Consider the following 19,942-nt stretch of genomic DNA (forward strand, 5'->3'; position numbering starts at 1 on the left):
CGAAGATGGGTCTGAGTAAAATCTACCTGACAAAGAAACTTGTCAAAAGTCCTCTGTCTCTTGACACTTTTGGAGCCTGACCCCTTCCTGTTGCCTCTGTCGCCACTTTCCCTCTTGCTGCCTGTCCTTCAGCCAAACGGGGCCCTCTTTCAATTGAATGTCTCATTCTTACTTTTTCTGGCCTTGGGGCCCCGGTACCTGAGCTCCCGCGGCCTGGGACACACCACGCTGACTTAGACTAACCCCTTCGTAGGTCTCCGCTTCAGCGGCAGTTTCTCAGGAAACAGAAGCCCCAGTTCTTCCCCCACGAGGCACTCCCTGCATTTCTTTATGATGCTCCTCACAACTGGTCTAGGTGTCCTCCCACCAGACCGCAGGCTCCCGCGGACAGGGAATGTGTTTCCCATCCCAGCGTCTGGCACAGGGCGGCAGGCACCCGGTGTTTGTGGGCTAAGTGGGTAGACAGCTGGGGCTCAAGAAACTCCATGCTGAGAATCTCTGATACATGTCTTTTTCTAAAGACTGAGGCTGAGATTAATATACTTGCTCATTGGGGAGTACCACTCAGCCATAACAAAGAATGAAGTAATGCCATTGGCAGTGACATGGATGGACCTAGAGATGATCACACTAAGTGAAGTAAGTCAGACAGAGAGACAAATATATGATACCAGCTATATGTGGAATCTAAAATGTGGTACAAATGAACTTGTTTACAAAACAGAAACACTCACACACATATAAAACAAACTTACGGTTACCAAAGGGGAAAGGGAATGGGGGAGGGATAAATTAGGAGTTTGGGATTAGCAGATTCAAACTACTATATATAAAATAGGTAAACAACAAGGTCCTACTGTATAGCACGGGGAACTATATTCAGTATCCTGTAATAAACCAAAATGGAAAAGAATATGAAAAAGAATATGGGGCTTCCCTGGTGGCACAGTGGTTAAGAATCCCCCTGCCAATGCAGGGGACATGGGTTCCATCCCTGGTCTGGGAAGATCCCACGTGCCGCGGAGCAACTAAGCCCGTGCGCCACAACTACTGAGCCTGCGCTCTAGAGCTCGCGAGCCACAACTACTGAGCCCGCGCGCCACAACTGCTGAAGCCCGCACACGTAGAGCCCATGGCCCGCAACAAGAGAAGCCACCACAACGAGAGGTCCGCGCACCGCAACGAAGAGTGGCCCCCTCTCGCCGCAACTAGAGAAAGCCCGCAAGCAGCAACAAAGACCCAACACAGCCAAAATTAAATAAATAAAATTTTTAAAAAAGAAAAAATGTGTGTGTATGTATAGATACACATGTATATACATAGATAAACTGAATCACTTTGCTGTACACCAAAAACTAACACAACATTGTAAATCAACTATACTTCCATAAGAAATAAAAAAATAAAAAGTAAATGAAATAGGAATGCCCTGGTGGTCCGGTAGTAAAGAATCCGCCTTACAATGCAGAGGATGCGGGTTCGATCCCTGGCCAGGGAACTAAGATCCCACATGCCGCGGGGCAGCTAAGCCCGCGTGCCGCAACTACTGAGCTCATGCGCCTGGACGACAGCCCATGTGCTGCAAACTGCAGAGCCCACGTGCCCTGGAGCCCGCGCAGCACAACTAGAGAAGAGAAAATCCTCGCTCCACAACTGGAGAGAAGCCTGCCCACCACGATGGAGGGCCCGTGCGCCGCAACTAAGACCTGATGCAGCCAAAAATAAATTTTAAAATATAATAATAAATAAATCTTTAAAGAAAATGAATAAAATAAAAAAACTTCTTTGTAAAAAAAAAAAATCAATAAAGAATTTAGTTTTACCTGTGGGATTCTCTCAAACATTCCAATAAAGAATTGCTTGTGGGCTTCCCTGGTGGCGCAGTGGTTGAGAATCCGCCTGCCGATGCAGGAGACACGGGTTCGTGCCCGGGTCCGGGAAGATCCCACATGCCGCGGAGCGGCTGGGCCCGTGAGCCATGGCCTCTGAGCCTGTGCGTCGGGAGCCTGTGCTCCGCAACGGGAGAGGCCACAACAGTGAGAGGCCCGCGTACCACAAAAAAAAAAAAAAAAAAAAAAAAAAGAATTGCTTGTGACGTGGAAAAAAAAGTGCTCACCGGGAATAAGTTTACTTTTTCATATATATGGTGTTATCTGCAGAGTGAATGTTACAGATCATCTATATTAAAACAGAAGGCAGTAGGACCCTGCGTGTTGGAATTTGGGTTAGGACCAGAACAAAATGCTTTATCTTTGACCCTTAAGATGCTGGATTTGTCCCTGGTGGGAAATTATTGAGTCTCCTAGTGTGCTAATGCTGCCGTGTTTTTTACAGACATGGGTGAGCTCTGAGTCTCAAAGAAAACTCCAGGTATTTGAAGTTCAGTTCTTTGTTTGTTTTGGGGGCTTTTTTTAGTCGCTCTCTGGAAGAAAATATCATTTTCTGAAATGCGATTCTCGTTGGGGTCAAAAGCATATGATGATTTTCCTTGTCCTGTTGGCTGGTGCCTGCAGGCAGGTGATGTCAGCTAGATGAGGAACACCATTGACTTGGCACCTCTGCCCCCTGCCAGTCCCGGGTGCCACGTGAAAAGCAGGCTCTCACTTGCCATAATCTGATGTCTGTAAGCCCCTTGGTGCATGTTCACTTGCTGGCCCAGGTCACGTCCAGCATGCAGAGCCTGTGCCAGTCTCATCTTTTCTTTATTCTGCTTTAGGAAATTACTGGAAAAGAGCTGGGTGGGAGCTCATTTCTAAGCCAGGGTACAAGCCCAGATTCCCCGGTGGTGAGAGGTTCTTTCCTGCCCAGTCTTCCTTCTACTTCTGCCCTGTTTGTTTGCTATAGGTGGAAACTTGGGGTGTCTCAGATGCTTTGGCTGTGATAGGTGGGGCCTGGGTTGGGGAGATGTTGTCACTGCGTCCTTTTCAGCAGCTCTGAAAGCTCTCCGGGAGCCTCCTGGGTGTTAATGAGCAACGGGGCCACAGCAGGACGAGGCAGATGGAGGGCTCACTTCTTTAGATAAAGGGGGACCACTTGTTCATTGTTGCGTGGGGACTTTCCCCCTTCGTACCGTATCTTTTGCCATTTTGATTTATCATCCCGAGATTGTTTTAATGAGGCCAGAAGACTGACTGTCTTGTGTGAGAAGTTGGGAATTGTGGTGTAACCACACAAAAGCTCCCAATTCTGCTGTTTCCTTTACTTGTAGAGAATCCCTCCCTCGACCCCGTTTTCCTCCCTTATAATCTTTTCTATTGTGAAGAAAGTTAAAGGTTTGTGTGTGTGTGTTTCCTTTCGTCTTAAAAGCAAGGATGTTCTTAACTTCACACAATCTTGCGGGACCTGGTACATGGCTGTATAATGTGTGTTCTCAGTACACGTGTAACCGCAGTGAGTCCGGAGTCTGGGCAGAGGTGAAAAGAGGCCAGCGAGGAGAGGCCAGTCTGGGAAAGAGAAGCCCTTACCTGTTTGAAATGTAAGTTTGTGTCCTGCAGAAAACTGGATCTAAGAAGAACCCAAGTTAAGGAGGGAGCAGGTATTAGCAGGAAGGAGTCACTTGGAAGTTCAAAGCCCACTTTCCTCAGTGGAGTTAAGAAATCAAAAGAAGCAGAGGGCTTCCCTGGTGGCGCAGCGGTTGAGAATCCGCCTGCCGATGCAGGGGTCGCGGGTTCGTGCCCCGGTCCGGGAAGATCCCACGTGCCGCGGAGCGGCTGGGCCCGTGAGCCATGGCCGCTGAGCCTGCGCGTCCGGAGCCTGTGCTCCGCAACGGGAGAGGCCGCGAGAGCGAGAGGCCCGCGTACAAGAAGCAGACTTTCCTCCAGCTTATAGTGAAGCACTCACCCTAAGCCAGAGGTTTTTGTTTTGTTTTGTTTTTTGCGGTACGCGGGCCTCTCACTGTTGTGGCCTCTCCCGTTGCGGAGCACAGGCTCCGGACGCGCAGGCTCCGCGGCACGTGGGATCTTCCCGGACCGGGGCACGAACCCGTGACCCCTGCATCGGCAGGCGAATTCTCAACCACTGCGCCACCAGGGAAGCCTGTGAGGTTTTTTTTTTTAATACCACTGTTAAGTTGAGGGGTTGGGAAGGAGAAACCCCTCTGAGTGACTGGAATATGGCATTTCCAAGCTCCTCTAGTTTTAGGGCTGATGCGTGGCCCTCCCTGGTTGTCCCTGGATGTATGTACCCAGTGCCTTGGCCTTTTCCCAGCAAGGAGAGGCACTTCCGGCTCCACCTGCATCCGCTGGCTGAGTATCCCTTGGAATGTTTTGTGCTTGTCCACACATGTGTCCTTTTTCAGAAGATACGTAAGGCACCTGTGCTGCTCTCCTCCACCTTCTCTCTCTCCCTCTCTCCCTCTCCCTCTCCCTCCCTCTCCCTCCCTCTCTCTCCCTCTCTCTCCCTCTCTCTCTCTCTCTCTCTCTCTCTCTCTCTCTCTCTCTCTCTCTCTCTCTCTCTCTCTCCTCCCTCCCTCCCTCCCTCCCTCCCTCCCTCCCTCCCTCCCTCTCTCTCTCTCTCTCTCTCTCTCTCTCTCTCTCTCTCTCTTCTTTTTTGATCGAAACACACCGTTGGGTCTGTGCGGTTCTTAATTTCCTCTCCTCCTGGGAAATTTCGCTGTGCTAGGCGTCCAGGAGACAAAGGAGGGGGGCTGTAAGCAACCCAAGAATGTCCCTTCAGCACCCCTGAAAAAATGGAGACTTTCTCGGTTTTCTCTGGGGTATGCTTTTTAGGCGAAGTTTATCGTTTCCGCTCGTATTTCATTCGTGTTAATGGCAAGATCATTTGGAGATGGTTGGCTCTTGACTCAGTTACGCTAACTCATGTTGCCAGCTTTTTGGCGGCTCCAGCCAAGATCTCACGCCTCTGACAGCTTCTGCGCTGTCTCCCTCCCCCTCTGATTACGCAGCCCAATCTGTCACCTGGACGACGGGGGCCTGTGCCCCGCTGATGGCTTTCCACACGCCGCAGTAATGACTTTGGCAGGACGGGAAGGCAGCAGAGGCGAATTTGCTGCGTCCCTTGCTCGGAGAGCCGCAGGCCCCCTCTCCCTGTTAGTAGAAGCACTTTGTGAGGTTCTCGGGTAAATAAATGAGTCAGTTTAATCCAACTGACAGGCTGGCACCTGAGCAAGCTGCCTTCCATCTGTACGCCTCGGTCTCGTGGAGGCGGCCAATTGTCAGGCCCACGGACTTCAAGGCCTGACTGGTGAGTGTCTTTCAGAATTGACTTTAGCGATTCTTTCGCCCTAATTAGGTTAAAGGAATACAGTTGGGTTGGATCTAAGTTCTAAGGGTGGGCGGAGAACCGAAGCCTTTGCTGAGTCTTGTGCAGGTCAGTTTCCTGTGGCTCTGGTGCTGCTGGCTGACAGCATCCAGGAAGATGGAGCCATGTCCCCTTCCTCTGTGGTCCTCTTTCTGGGTCGGGTGGATGGGGCGTGAGGGGAGAAGAGAGCCGAGAGGCTTTTAAATCCCCACCTCCTTGCCTCCGTCCAGCTCTTATTTCATCACGAACTGGAACACTCAGATTTACAATTCTCAAGACACTTTGCACACCCACTGTCTCATTGGATCTTCACAGCAACCTCGGGAGATAAGTAAATTGTAGCCATTTTATAGGTGGATAAACTGAGGCTCAGAGAGCAGAGGTGACTTGCCCGGACTGGTGGCTGCTAAAGTGGTCCTAGAGTCCGGCTCTCCCTGTTCCTGCCCCGGCAAGAGTGATCCACTCTCCCACCCTCAGAGTAGCCTTGGCTGAGACTGGAAAGAAGTGCTTAAGGAAACGCCTGGTGAAGTCCGAGCAGTGGCTGGTTGTGAGGTGACCCCACCCCAACACCAGAAGTAATGGGTGGCGGGAAGGTTGTCAGCCTGGTGTCCTGAGCCGATTGCCCAGCCCGAGCGGGAAAGAACCGTGAACAGTCCTGATGGCGGTGGCTGCCGTGCCTCCTGACTCACTGTTTCAGCGTGTTTGTGCCCGGGTACAAACCGGGACGCTGTCTCATTGGATCTTCACACCATATGCTAGTTTGGAGATTCTTCTGTGTTTCTTAGTTGGATTTACTAAACCGACGAGCATTAACTTTTTTACAAAGCTTGTCTGTAAAGCTCAGGCAGCCCGTTGTCTGTGTACCTCTCCCAGTGCAGAACACTTAAATGAAGTAAATCATTTCTCAACAAGAGCTTCGCAGATTTAAGAAGCCGTCAGTTTTTCTAAAGACTGTGACTGTGGTTAGTGTAGAGAATGCTCTAAATTGTGTTCTTAAAGGCATCGGCTCTGGAACATCCGCCTTCAGCTCTCAGGGCACCTGGGAGCTGTCAGAAAACACTTCCTGGGTGGTTGACACACTTCTAATACATGAAATGCCTACTTAACACTTATAAATGCAGCCTCTGGCCACCGTTCAGAGACCCCCAAATCCCAGGTGGGATTTAATCAGAGCGAAGGCAGACCAGCCCTGCCCTGCCTGCAGTGGTCTTCTGGGTGACTTAGATGATGGCGGGACAGTGTCTTCCTTGGGTCCTGCCTCTGACCCTGGAGGATAAGGGTGCGATTGTTTTAATGTGCTGCTTACAGAACTTTGCATAGAATTATTATTTTTTAAAAAACCTTATATGCCTATAAATTCTTAGTGATACTGAAAAGCGAGGAGAGAGAGGAGGAAGAGCCGTCCTTTACAGAAGAATGCCAGTTGTAGAAATGGAAGGGGCGATAGGCTTAGAAAGCCATCATTTTGTAGACATAAGGGTAACAACTGATACAGACAAGTAGCATCAAATGATGCCACAACCACTGGGCAAAATGTTCTGGGAAACAGTCTGAAAGTTTCCCTCCTGAGGTTACTCACTCATCGCAAAGGAGAAAGGTACCGTCACAAGGGAGTGAGATGGTGGATGCCACCTGCTCCAGTGACCGAGCACAGCGTGCCCAGCACAGGACAGACACCCTGCCTGTCTCCTGAGGTCACGTGCTGGGCGGTACACCCCACCCCGATGTCGTTCTGCCTTACGCTCCCCCTGAATCCTACTATGAGGAGACAGAAAAGTCCAGATCCTGGGATGTTCCTCAAGACACCTGGACTCTCCAAAAAAATAAAAAAGAAGTAAATGTTAAGGGTAAGGATGCAGTTCTACGTTAAGGATGTCTAGAGGGCTATAATAAGAATAGAATGCGATGATGTAGGCTTCAGTCCTGGGTTAAGAAAGGAAAACAGCTATAAAAATCGTCTTAGGTGCAAGTGGTGAAATTTGAATGTGGAGTGATTATTATAAAATAAACTTATTTAGTGTGAAGTTTCTTAGGTGTGGTAATGGCGTTGTGATTTATGTAGAAGAAGGTCCTTTTACTTAGACATGTGCTGAAGTATTTAGGGGCAAAATGTCATGGTACTTGCAACTTCCTTTCAGATGGTTCAGAAAAACACATGTGCACAGAGAGGAAAAAAGCGGCTGTGCCAACGGGTAGCGATTGGTGAGTCAAGATGAAGGACTGACAAGTGTTCATTGTACTTTTCTTCCAGCTTTTCTGTAGGTTTAAATTTTTCTAAATAAAAATGCGGGGTTGGGGGGGGGGATAATATGCGTTTGTCATCAAAAGGCAAACAACGCAGGAAACTGCGAAGAGAAAAGTAAAAATGGCCCCCAATCCCTCTACCTCGAGATAACCACAGTTGACAGTTTTGGTGAACCTCCTTCCCGGTGTTGGTTCTCTCTGCTTATCAATCCATCTGTGCGTTTATCCATCTGTCTACATAATGTCTTCTGTGTTTGTTCCCCTCCCTTGTGTCCTGGATTTTTGGGTGGAAGAAAGACCATTTGTCCTTTAGAATCCTCCACATTGTGTCCCTGGGCTGCTGTTTACCTTGTTCCTGTCTCCCTGCAGTAGTAGGTCTGGGCACTTGTTTAGATTCCATTTCTAGGGTTTTGTTTTTGTTTTGGCAAGAATATGTCATAGGTGATATTCTGTCCTTCCTATTGCGTGACAGCTGGTTATCTTACTTTTCAATTTTTAATTATGTTGAAACGTGGTCTCAGGGTCAGAATTATAAGGGCCCATTAGAGGAAGTCCAGCTTCCATCCTCATCCCCTCCCCCCACTCTCTTCATTCCCGTGTAGGTCACTATTTTTTATAAGCTTTGGGGTTTTCCCCTCCATTATTTCTTTTTCAAATATGAGCAAATATATTTGTATTTCCCCCATTTCTTACACAAACGCATACTATTCACACTCAAAACATAGCCTAGGTATTCTCCCCATCAGTACGTAGGAACCTGCATTCTTTTTGTAGCTGTGTAAAACTCCGTTCTATGGGGTAGGTATTGCCGTGTTTTATTCAACCCGTCTCCTGCTAGACATTGGGGTTATTACCAGACCTGCAATTATAAATAGTGCTGAACTCGGTGGTTTGTGACCACCTAGAGGGGTGGGAAGGAGGGAGACGCAAGAGGGAAGAGATATGGGGACATATGTATAGCTGATTCACTTTGTTATAAAGCAGAAACTGACACACCATTGTAAAGCAATTCTACTCCAGTAAAGATGTTAAAAAATAAATAAATAGTGCTGAAATGAATAGCCTTGTGCATGGATCATTTTAAATTTTTGCCAGGGATGGATTGCTGGGAGATTGCTCAGGGTCAAAGGGCAAGTGCATATGTAATTTTGCTGTATATTACCAAATTCCCCACCATAGGGGTTTGTATTATTTTGCATTCCCACCAGCAGCATATGAGGGACACAACATCTTTTTTTTTTTTTTTTTTTTTTTGCCGTACGCGGGCCTCTCACTGTTGCGGCCTCTCCCTTTGCGGAGCACAGGCTCTGGACACGCAGGCTCAGCGGCCACGGCTCATGGGCTTAGCCTCTCCGCGGCATGTGGGATCCTCCTGGACCGGGGCACGAACCCGCGTCCCCTGCATCGGCAGGCGGACTCTCAACCGCTGCGCCACCAGGGAAGCCCACAGCATCGTTTTTGATAGTGGAACCGTATACTGTAATATGGTCTTGGAAAAGTAGAGGAGACCTGGATTTGAGGGCTACCTCTGCTTCTTGGCTGTGTGTCCCTGGACAAGTTACTTAATCTCTCTGAATCTCGGTTTCCTCTCTATCAAATGGAAGTAATAGTTGTCTGAGGCGTTATTTTGACAGTGAGTCAAGATAACGCAAGTAAAATGCTCTCCACCGTGTCTGGTGTGCAGGGAGCGCTCAGTACCTGTTGGCTGGGGCTACTCTTGGTGTGACTTGTGCTTGGAGGTGAGTGCCAGGTGTACCTTTATTGCCAAAGACTGGAAGATTCCCATTTTCTAGTCTCTCGGCCAGAATGGCCAGAAACCAGAGAGCAGAGTCTTTGCTCTTGAGATGGCGGCCAGCTGAAAAGAAAAGAAAAAAAAATCTCTGTTGCTTTTATCTTTTATACTTTTTGTCTGTCTGGTTGATGACTGTCTGATGCTGACTTATTTCAGTTCTCAGGCCTCCATGCAGATGATGTTCTTTCAGTGAAGTGGGCTGGGGCTGCCTCGCCTGCGGGTTCTATAGCACTAGCCTCTAAGTTGGAACTTTACCCCCAGGTGGACGTCATTGGGTTCCTGAAGTTGTGCCCTTTCCCGGGGGGTGAGCCCTCAGAGTTTGCGTTAGGTCATCAGATGGATCCAGGACCCCAAAAACGCTGAGAAACGCTGTCCTAAGCCTCTTACCCTTTTCTGTTTTGAAGGATGTTGCGGCTCGGGGCTTAGATCTCCCTCAAGTCACGTGGATTGTCCAGGTAATGTATTTAAGTTGTTACGGTGCGAGCTTGAGGCCAGAATGTGTGATCGTGAGTTGGTGCATTGGCTTTAAGTAGAATAATTATTATCACCCTCTTGGGTGTTGCCCTGGCCGCCAGGCAGCAACCAGCCCGATCTGCACAATTCTCCTGCCATCTTTCCTTAACCCAGCCCACCTGACCACTGCAGCACAGCCTGCGAGACTGTACAGCCATGGGAGGGAGGGGCAGGCTCCCCTGCTCACAGACCCATGTGTGTGACACACAGAGTTTTCAGCAATCTGAAAATAACAGGAATTACCTGGGCCCCTGGGAGGCCTCATGGTGTCCAGAAGGCGATGGCTCAGCTGTCCTGAGAGCTGTGTCTATGCACATTGACCTGCAGGGGGCAATTAAGGCCCTGACAGCATCTTACACATACCTCTAGCCTTAGACGCTTTGCCAGAGGGTAAAGGTGTTAGCACTAGTCTAGTGGTTTTAGTTGTGTTTTTTCTTTTCCTTAGTCTGCAGAGTGGTATTTTTAAGCCCTTCTGTAGGGGGGCCAGGGGACATGGGCCCTGTTTACGTGAGTCATGGTTTATTCACATTTTAGTGGAATTGCATGCCTGTCACTAGCTAGGAAATCTCTGCTCACCGCACATGATGACTTTGCGACTAGAGGCATTGTGTCTTCTTTCCTGCTGTCCATGGAGCAGATTTGAAATAGGAAGGCGAGGACGATTTTAATGTGCAGGAGGCCAGACACATATAATTGATCATCGAGAGCCTTCTTATAATTGTGGGTACTGAATCGTTTAACATGCCTGGCCTCGCATCATATTCTTGGCCCTCTGGTCCTTGGTTCATGTAGCAGCAAAGAAGAAAAGGGCAGAGTCAGTGCAGGGGACAACTGGTGTTAACGACAGTGACGTTACTGCCATAGAGCGCGTCCGTTCTGCTGAGTTAGAGCGTTGGCCCTTTCGCCGGGTCAGGAACACTGGCCGTGGGGACGGAGGGGTTTCCCTGCAGGAAGGGGAACCTGCCTCTCAGCTGGCCTGCAGCTCTGCTCCGTTGGGACTGGGTGGCCTGCAGCGAGGCAGTGGAGACCTGATTCTCTGTACCCTGTGCAGCGTCTTCCGTGCCCTCAGCCCCACTGCTCTGTCTACTGAGGAAGTAGGCCAAGGTCGTGCGGCCGTCCTGCGCAAGTTTGCGCCCACCCGCCTGCATTCTCACCTTGCCCAGTCACCTCAGTGAAAAGATGCAAATAGGAAAATGAAGAGACCTGTGGAGAAGTGAAATTAAATAGGAGATATTGGGACGGGAAGACGTCTCGTTTATCTGAAACTTGGCCACTGTTCCCGTTGGCGTGTCGGAGCCTCGTTATTTCCAATGAAGCCAGGAGTTTCAGGGTTGAGTGACTTCTCCTTGTGATTGTGGTAGGGTAACCATAGCACCAGGATTTAATTCTTGGGATACCTGGAGGCAGGTGAGGGGTATTGCACTTCCAATTAATGGCAGTCCCTTGATCTGTGAATGCCTTCATTTTTGTTACCCTTTTTAGTACAGCGCTCCGTCTTCACCCGCTGAATACATCCACCGGATTGGGAGAACCGCCCGGATTGGCTGCCATGGGAGCAGCCTGCTCATTTTGGCTCCTTCGGAGGCAGAATATGTCAACTCGTTGGCTTCTCACAAAATCAAGTGAGTCAGAAACACGGGGTTTCGGCTGATCTCACCTAATTAATTTTCTGTCGCTTCTTACAGTGGATGGGCCTTGTAAACTGATGAGGAGCCATTAACCCTTGTGATCCCTAAGTGAGTCCCAGAATAGCCAGTGGCAAAGACTAAAACCCTTAACGCCATCAGCACATGACAGTTTTCGTCGCGTTGCCATTCCAAGGCGTAGAACGATCTGTTGCGCTCTTTCTTTCAGGTAGAGGTCTGTGTTGCGTTGCTCCTGCTGCAAAATCCGTGCGCACCACCCGCCCAGCCAGCCTCTCAAAGATCTCTCTTAGTCACCATTTTTTGTTTCTTGCAATTAATTAACGCTTAGGACCTGTAAAGTTGGGGAAAAAAATAATGCTTTTGATTCTTTACACACCTCCCTCTCCCCCAGGAAAGGAGAACGAGGGAAGAAAGCGTTAGGGGCAGGTGAGTGATGTACCACATGTTTGCGGGCAAGGCTGTCCAGCTGCTGTCTCGTACGCGCCCCGTCAGATGGCAGCCTCTCACATCCCCCAGCGTCAAGCCCCCAGTTCGAGCCCTGGGTTGGGGACTTCACAGGGCTCAGCAGCATGGAACCTTCACCAGGGGCTTCCGTCGAACCCCGATCTCCCCGAGGAAAGACAAAGAAAGCAAAGACAGAGGACGGCGGCTCGAGCTGGCCAGGGGTGATTGTGATGAAAGCAGAGCGCATCCACCTGGGCCACGGAAATGAGTTTGTTTAGTCATGTTTTCCATAAAGTCTAGAGTCACGGGCTCTAAAAATGGGCTTCTAAAGGCATGCGGGTTTTCACGCTGATCTACTTGCACGAATTTCTTGTGCTCGGAGGAAGCACAGGGGTGGCTTAGAATGGTTTGGGAGGCACAGGAAGAGCCGTGTGATGCCCAAGGTGGCGGCACGGTACAGGCCGGGCCCAGGAGTGGCCCAGCTGCTCCGAAGCCACTCGGTGACTTCCCCCGTCCCCAGTCAGACGTCAGCGCTCTTTCGAGGTCGCTGGTGTGACCGTTCATGGAGCGGAGCTTTCTCAGGAGCTGTGCTTCACGCCCCTCGGCGTCGGGGGCGGTGAGCGCCGCTCCCGACGAGCTCAGGAGGCCAAAATGCAGGTGGCGGGGGTTTCCTCCTGCGTAATTCTCTCATCCCGGTGCAGCTTGTCAGTTGAAGGAGCGGTTTTTGTTTGTTTCAGGCAGACGTGCATCTCTTCTCTTACTCGTGAGAGGGAATCTCGTGTAGATCAGTCAGTCACGTTTCACCAGGAGCTCCAGCTCCAGCTGGATTCTGAGTTCCCGGGGGCGGGAGGCCGCGTCAGACTCCTCTCCGCGGCCCTTTCCGAGTCTGGGCGGCACCCGATCAGGCAGTTACACTCCAGAAATACAGGGGGGTCGCAATGAACACCCGTCCCAGCACTGCAGCTTGTTCCCTCTGTCCCGGCGATTCGTGTGCGGGTGGAAGGTATTCTCAGAGGAGTGTTGTCCCACAAGAGGAGGGACTCGCTGCACCTTGGCAGCCACCCTCTGCCTCCATGGCTCCCTCCTCCTTCTCTTCTAGACCCACAAGGTCACGTTCTCCCATTCCTCCCCGTCAGCAGCTCTCTCTGGTTGGCCTCCTGTGTTCGTTCACTGTGATGTGATCTCCTTGGAGAGACAGGTGTAGAGAGTTCGGCAGTCAAAGGGTGATGGTCCAGCACAGATGCCTCTGCCTCTCTCCCTCTCGTCGTTCTTCTCGAATAAATGCCTTCCAGTTGGTTGCTATGGAAGGTTCAAAAGTAAGCCTGAAATTGAAAAAGGGAAAATAATAATTAGCACCAACATGAATCGTTGGTGAGCTGGGTATATTTTAAAGGTATAAAAAGGACAGCCCTTGGGACTTCCCTGGTGGCGCAGTGGTTAAGAATCCACCTGCCGATGCAGGGGACACGGGTTCCAGCCCTGGTCCGGGAAGCTCCCACATGCCGCAGAGCAACTAAGCCCGTGCGCCACAACTACTGAGACTGCGCTCTAGAGCCTGCGAGCCACAACTGCTGAGCCCACGTGCTACAGCTACTGAAGCCCGTGCGCCTAGAGCCCGTGCCCCGCAACAAGAGAAGCCACCGCGGCGAGGAGCCCGCGCACCGCAACAAAGAGGAGCCCCCGCTCGCCGCAACTAGAGAAAGCCCGCGCGCAGCAACGAAGACCCAACGCGGCCAAAAATAAATAAATAAATTTATTTTTTAAAAAAGGACAGTCCTCCCTTTTGATGATCTTTTCTGGAAAAAGAGCCCGCAGCATTCATGGGAAATTCAGCATCAGGTTCACATGCAGGAGAGAACTCAGTGACGCCAGAGACTCGGGGTGGGGAGGAAGTTCAGAAGGACGAAGACTGGGAGACACCGCGAGGAAGGCACCGCGAGGAAGAGGCGCGGGTCTTGTGCGCCGCAAGAGTGTGTTCTTAGAGGGGGGGTGAGAACATTCATCTCAGGGGCAGAGAGTTCTCTAGGAGTCCAGCCTCACTGGTTTCTGCCCTGCAAACTCACCTATTGAGGTGCCTGGTCCTGAACCACCGGCTGCTTCACCGGTGAGACGTAGTCAGCCCGAGTGATGCTCAGGTCTGCCGCTGCGACACCGCCGGGCGTTACACTTGCTGATTTCCGTTTGAGGAAGGGCCGTATGTTGGGGATCTGTATATAAACTGTTTCTTTGACTTAATACAAAGAACTAAATCTAATAAGAACGAATTACAAAGTATGCCATGGGAAGAGGCAGACTTGAAGATTCTCGGAATACAAAAGGTACACGTCTAAATATCAGAAGAAGGAGGAAGACGTGTGTGCCTGTTTGGTGCCTGAGGACCTGAGAGCCAGGCGGCGGCAGGCTGCTGGGACGGCTGATGAATTACAGAGAAGATTCAGGAAGGCAGGCGGAGGCTCTCAGCAGCAAGGGCCACCGCAAGAAATCACCACCCGCCCCCGTGTCCCCAGCGCGTGGAACTCGCCCTGACGGTTTTATTTAGCGGGGCAAGAGACGGGTGCCCCGGGCCGCTTCGCCTCTGTCTGAATGCTCAGAACTTTGTCTCTGCAGCCTTCTGACTTCTTGGTATTTGCCAACTTCTTCACTTTTCCCCACTTCTCCTTCAAACGTGTTTCTAATGAAAGTCATCATTGGTTTATTAAAATGTAAGTGCTTCCTCGAAATGTGTTATTTCTTAGATCAGGCATAAGACAGTTAGTTCCTTGAATTTATTTAGCTGTCTCTCTTCATGGTGAGGTAGGATGATTCAGGTTTGTTGATAGAACCATAAATAAGCAGAGTGGATGTGCTTTGTTCCTCGGAAGCAGTGACTTCTTAGACGAGGAGGAAAAGTCCCTTTGAAACTGTGAATCACTCCAGTCCCGTCTCCTGTTCACTTAGGGTAGACGGTCCCCCAGCATTGTCACATGGACACATGCAGCATACGAGCCGTGCCCTGGCTGAAGGTCAACATTTGAGAAAACTGTGCCTTTCTGTGGCACATTTAGTTCTTTGTATCCCTGGCTGCGAATGCCATTATACCTATTTTCTTTCTCCCCACTTTAAGATCTGACCCCAAGTTCTTACGTTGCTTTTACTTTTGTATTTCTTCTTTTTTTTTTTTCCTCAAGAAAAAAAGTGATGAATTGGGGCAGGTCAGCTAGAAAAAGGAAGAGGCGGGGCTGGGCTCCGATTTTTACCTTCCTTCAGCTTTCCAGGCATAAATGAGATGCAAATTCAGTAGCCGTAACATTTCTCTCCCATATGAAAAACAGATTTTCCAGGAAACCACGAACGTTTCCCCCCCAGCTCCTACACTCTCGGTGTGTACTCCGCATTCTCTGGTTGACTCTGTAAAAATATTTTCTGAATCCACGTGGCTGTGAGCTGGCAGCGAAGAAAGAACGGTGAGGGCTGGGGGCTGGGGGTGTGTGGGGAGGCGGTGACACAGCTCAGGCAGATCATGTCACAGACATGACATGTTCATTCATAGCTTTTTGTCAGAGTCACCTTTGGGGGAAAGTCACCTTTGTCTTCTCTCACAGAGGAGGCTGCCGTTCATGTTTTAATTTGCTGTTAACGTTTAGGAAAAACAACAACAACAACATACAAGAAAATCATTTATCTTTTTAGGATCTGTTTTTCTGCCCCAGAGCTCCTCCTTTCCTCTTCCTCTCTCGCAGGGGAGTCTGTTTCCCTCCTCGCCTCTAACGCAGGACTCCGCCGCGTGCCCTTGCTGGGGTGAAGGCTGGGGCCTTCCAGAGGCGTGGGGGACGGTGGGCTGTCCAGACTCCCCTGCCAGGAAGCTTGGAGTGTCTTATTCTGGCCGCTGACGGCTTCTGTTCACAAGGGAAGCCTGAGTTCTGGTTTCAGCCATTCGCGTGTAGCTCTAGATTCACCAGAGATCATTCGGTCCTCACCCCTGAATAATTAAGAGACTAGAGCAGCAAAGATCCCTCAGGGTAGATTAAGAGAGCGTTCTGGTGCCCCGATGGGCGACGGGCGTTGGTCACCTGTTTACCTTCACTCAGGTGTTTGGTTACGCCCCACAGTTAAGGGTCTTCAGCCACCTCCTTTCTTTAAGTTTGAAACTAAAGGGACTGTCGGAAATGGCTTTTTAGTTCGTCTTCTACCCAAGTCACGGTCATCTATCAATAAGCAGGCCTCTTTATTTAGTGTTCCAGATTTACTAAGAAATAATGACATGATCCCTATAGAGGAAATTCTAAATGTAGCCTATGTAAATGTATCAGGCAGGAAGGAAATTGTTGGGAATATTACCCTGTCTGTCCCTTTAATATCATAGAGGGCCCCTTCCTTCCAAATTGCTAAAGGTTTAGGAAAACATTCCCTTTCCCTGACCAAGTGTTGCTTCTCCTTTATATCGGATTAGCCTGAGGAGAGGCCAGTTTTATGCATCAAGATTCCAAATGTTTTTGAAAGAACAGAAGGTTTACCTCGATATGCCCTTCCTTTTACAGTGTTTCTGAGATAAAGATGGAAGATATTTTGTCTGTTCTGACATGGGATGATTGTTTTAAAGGGAGACGATGGGGAAACCAGGTGAGTTTTATTATTTATCGTGCTTGCTGCTAACAGATGTGAAGCATTTCCTGATTTGGGGAAGCAGTGATTCTGAGTATGGGGCAGTTACTGCCTCTGTCGAGTTAAACGTGTATTTTTCTTTTTTTTTTTTTTTTAAACGGTACGCGGGCCTCTCACTGTCGTGGCCTCTCCCGTTGCGGAGCACGGGCTCCGGACGCGCAGGCTCAGCGGCCGTGGCTCACGGGCCCAGCCGCTCCGCGGCACGTGGGATCCTCCCGGACCGGGGCACGAACCCGCGTCCCCCGCATCGGCAGGTGGACTCTCAACCGCTGCGCCGCCAGAGAAGCCCCTAAAACGTGTATTTTAAGGACCATGAACATTAGGTGAAGCCTCATCTTGATGGTGTTTTTTCTGTCTGTGCGCCTGGACGTGTTTGCTGGGATCATCCGGTTAATGGGATCCAGTCCATCCTGCGCGTCTGCCAGGCGGCAGCAAGCTCCCCAGAAAGGAGGGCTCATCGCAGGCCAGCATGAGTCTGGAGGCAGCGTCGCACACTCAGCCCTGGTGGTCCCCCTCCAGATTATCAGCAAGGACACCTGACTAGACCCATCCACCCCGGACAGCGTGGAAAAAATAAATAGCTCAGAATCTCTGTTCCGACACACTTAGTTCATCCATTTTTTAACGTTCTCTATACACAGAGGAAGAAGGAAGTTGAGATTGTTAAGAAGAAAAATTTTTATTATCCGCGCAGTTCCACATGGAGATCCTGAGCAGTTGCAGACAGCCCGGGACATCCTTTCCTGCTCCTTTTCCGAGGCTTCCCCCCCCTGCTCGGAATCACTGCCCCGCCTCTGCGCCCCACGCTGCCGCCTTACTCAGTGTATCACACGTACTTGTCAGTGTGTGTGTAATGATGTTGCTGTGTGTAATTTCGTCCATGAAATTTTAATTATTTGGATATTTTACATTTCTTTTCTGATGCCTGAGGATAGGCTGGAAAGTCAGAGCCAAATAGATCAAGTTTAAGAGTGTCTTTTATGCATTAGTATGTGTCTTTATTTGGATCGATATTCTCCCTGAGGCAGGGACTCCATCTGGCTGACCCCGACTTAAGTTCTGTTCCAGAGAGAACCTCCGGAAATGTATCTAAGGAAAGGAGAGGAAATAATCAAGTGTCTGTTACCGCAGCCGTGTGTTCCAGACTTGGGACTGTGCTAAGCTCTTTACACGCTTGGTCCCGTTCCATCCTCTCAGCAGCCCTACGAGGCAGATGTTACCGTCCCACTTTATAGATGAGAAAACCGAGGCTTAGAGAGCTGAAGGAACATTCGCGAGGGCACAATAATCATTGATTCTCCTGCTGTGAAAGCAGGCCGTCTAACTTCAAAGCACCTGTGCTTCACCATGTACCAATAAGCCTCTGTTTGTTAAGCCAAGAAATTGGAACTAAAGTGCTTGTTAAATTGGGTAACGTTAGCCATTTTCATAAAGGTGAAATTTGGTCAGTAAATGGTACCACAGCAAAGATCCCCGTGAAGAAGAAAATGATTAAGGACTCAGTTGGTCAACACGTTATTTTAAGTGATATTTCATTATAGAACAACCGGGGCACACGAGACTTTGGACCATCCCATATTATCGATAGTCTGTTGTCAAGGGAACTGGCCAGAAATGAGACACTCATTGGTCTCTGCACACTTCTCTGTTCTTTGGAAACTATTGCAAATTCTAGTTGGCGGTGGCGGGGGGGGGGGTGGTTTTCTGGGGGTTTTTTTTGTTTTTTGGGGTTTTTTTCTTTCCAAATGTTCCCACAGCTATTTAATTATAGCCCCGGGACAGCTGAGTGGGGTAAGCAGGGGCACCTGGGGGTCTGTCTGAGGCGGCATGTAGCAGCAGAATGGTCAGGAGCATGGCCTTGGGGCCCAGTTCCTCATCTCACCAGCTGTGTGGCTTTGGGCCGGTACTGGGCCTTCCTAAGGCTCATGAGTACACGTCTTCCTGTGTACAATTGAGATAATGTTAGTATCCTCAGAAGGAGATCGGAGGGTTGAGTAGGAAATAACCTGAGAGTCCCAACACGGGTACCAAAGGGTATTCATTATTATTACTATTATGATTATTATTTTCTTACATCAGTTAGCAGCAGATGTGGAATTAAAGTCCAGACTCATTGACGTGAAGCCGAGCGCCTTTTTTTGCTGTTTCACACTAAGTGGAAAATTGGCATCTGCCTGCTCTCCAGAAATAAGAGCGAGCCGCAGAATTACAAAATGAGATGGTAAAGGTTTGAATAATCTAGTCTTACACTGTTTCCAGGACCGGCTTTGGTGTCCGTATTTACCCCCTGAACACAGCCCGGCTCTCTCCCGGGCACCCATGGCCGTGTGCCCCTGCGCGTCCCTGGGGAAGCTGTGGGTGGGTCAGGCCCCCCCCCCCCTCGGCAGGACGCTTCCCCAGAGCGAGAGAACGTGCCCTCTGCCCTTTCGGGGAACAAGCCACGGCCATTCTGTTCGCACCCGGCCTTCTGTTCCTCTCCTCAAGCCTTGTCTGTGGCCTGAGGCCAGCCTTGAAGACTGGCTGGGGCTTCAGGAGCCTCTTCCTGAGGTGGTGGGTGAGCGCTGGGGCCCAGAGTCGGACAGACTTGGGTTCAAGTCCTTGCTGTACGGCCAGTCGTTCTGCAGCCTTGAGCAGACTGTCTCCTCCTCCCCAGCCTCAATTTTCCCATCTGTAGAATGAGGACAGCACGAGTACCCATCCGGGAGGGTTGCTGTGAGGTTTAAATAAAATGAAGCCCGGCGTGCTCTGCACGCTCCGGGCCGTGTGAGTTCACCTCAACCCTCAGTTGCTGCTCAGATGGGCAGGGTGTTTTGATATTTTTAAGGTCTGGTGGTCTTTGGTTTTAAAAAGAAAAAGTGCTAATCAAGCTTGGGCTTTCACTGACACCAAAATAACTGCTTAACTTAGAAAACTCAACTAATCATGCCAGGTTCTAGATGTCACGTCCATAAACACCGCTTGTTTGACCAAATTTACCTTTAAGTCAGAGGACAAAGAAAAACGAAACTAAATTGACTTCATTACTAATTATCTCATAGATATACGGGCTGCAAGAGTATATTATGTGCATGATTCATGTGAATAGTAAAGAGAATAAAGTAAATGCTGGCTACAACTTTTAATTCTGGTTTTTTTTTTTTACAGCTTTTTAAAAAACTTATTTACTTATTTATTTTTGGTTGCGTTGGGTCTTCGTTGCTGCACGCGGGCTTCCTTTAGTTGTGGCGAGCGGGGGCTACTCTTCGTTGCGTTGCGCGGGCTTCTCATTGCGGTGGCTTCTCTTGTTGCGGAGCACGGGCTCTAGGTGTGTGGGTTTCAGTAGTTGTGACAGGTGGGCTCAGTAGTTGTGGCTCGTGGTCTCTAGAGCGCAGGCTCAATAGTTGTGGCTCACGGGCCTAGGTGC

The 19,942-nt window shown here is 49.7% G+C and overlaps 1 protein-coding gene across 6 annotated transcripts in view; it reads left to right on the plus strand.

The window, feature by feature from the left end:
* The window catches only part of DDX31 (DEAD-box helicase 31), a 76,231-nt gene that overhangs the window by 28,012 nt on the left and 28,277 nt on the right, over positions 1–19,942 (plus strand). For 4 of the 6 annotated variants that reach the window (XM_059071447.2, XM_067040405.1, XM_067040408.1 and 1 more), the window contains 3 exons: positions 9,700–9,750; positions 11,291–11,430; positions 16,416–16,497. In XM_059071447.2, coding sequence (XP_058927430.1) covers positions 9,700–9,750; positions 11,291–11,430; positions 16,416–16,497 — 273 coding nt within the window. Of the gene's footprint in view, positions 1–976; positions 1,273–9,699; positions 9,751–11,290; positions 11,431–16,415; positions 16,498–19,942 lie in introns of those variants that run through there. The other 2 variants (XR_010841811.1, XM_067040409.1) reach the window with 2 other exon arrangements.

This window comes from Kogia breviceps, chromosome 8 (assembly GCF_026419965.1).
Source record: "Kogia breviceps isolate mKogBre1 chromosome 8, mKogBre1 haplotype 1, whole genome shotgun sequence".
In the NCBI taxonomy this organism is placed as follows: domain Eukaryota; kingdom Metazoa; phylum Chordata; class Mammalia; order Artiodactyla; family Physeteridae; genus Kogia; species Kogia breviceps.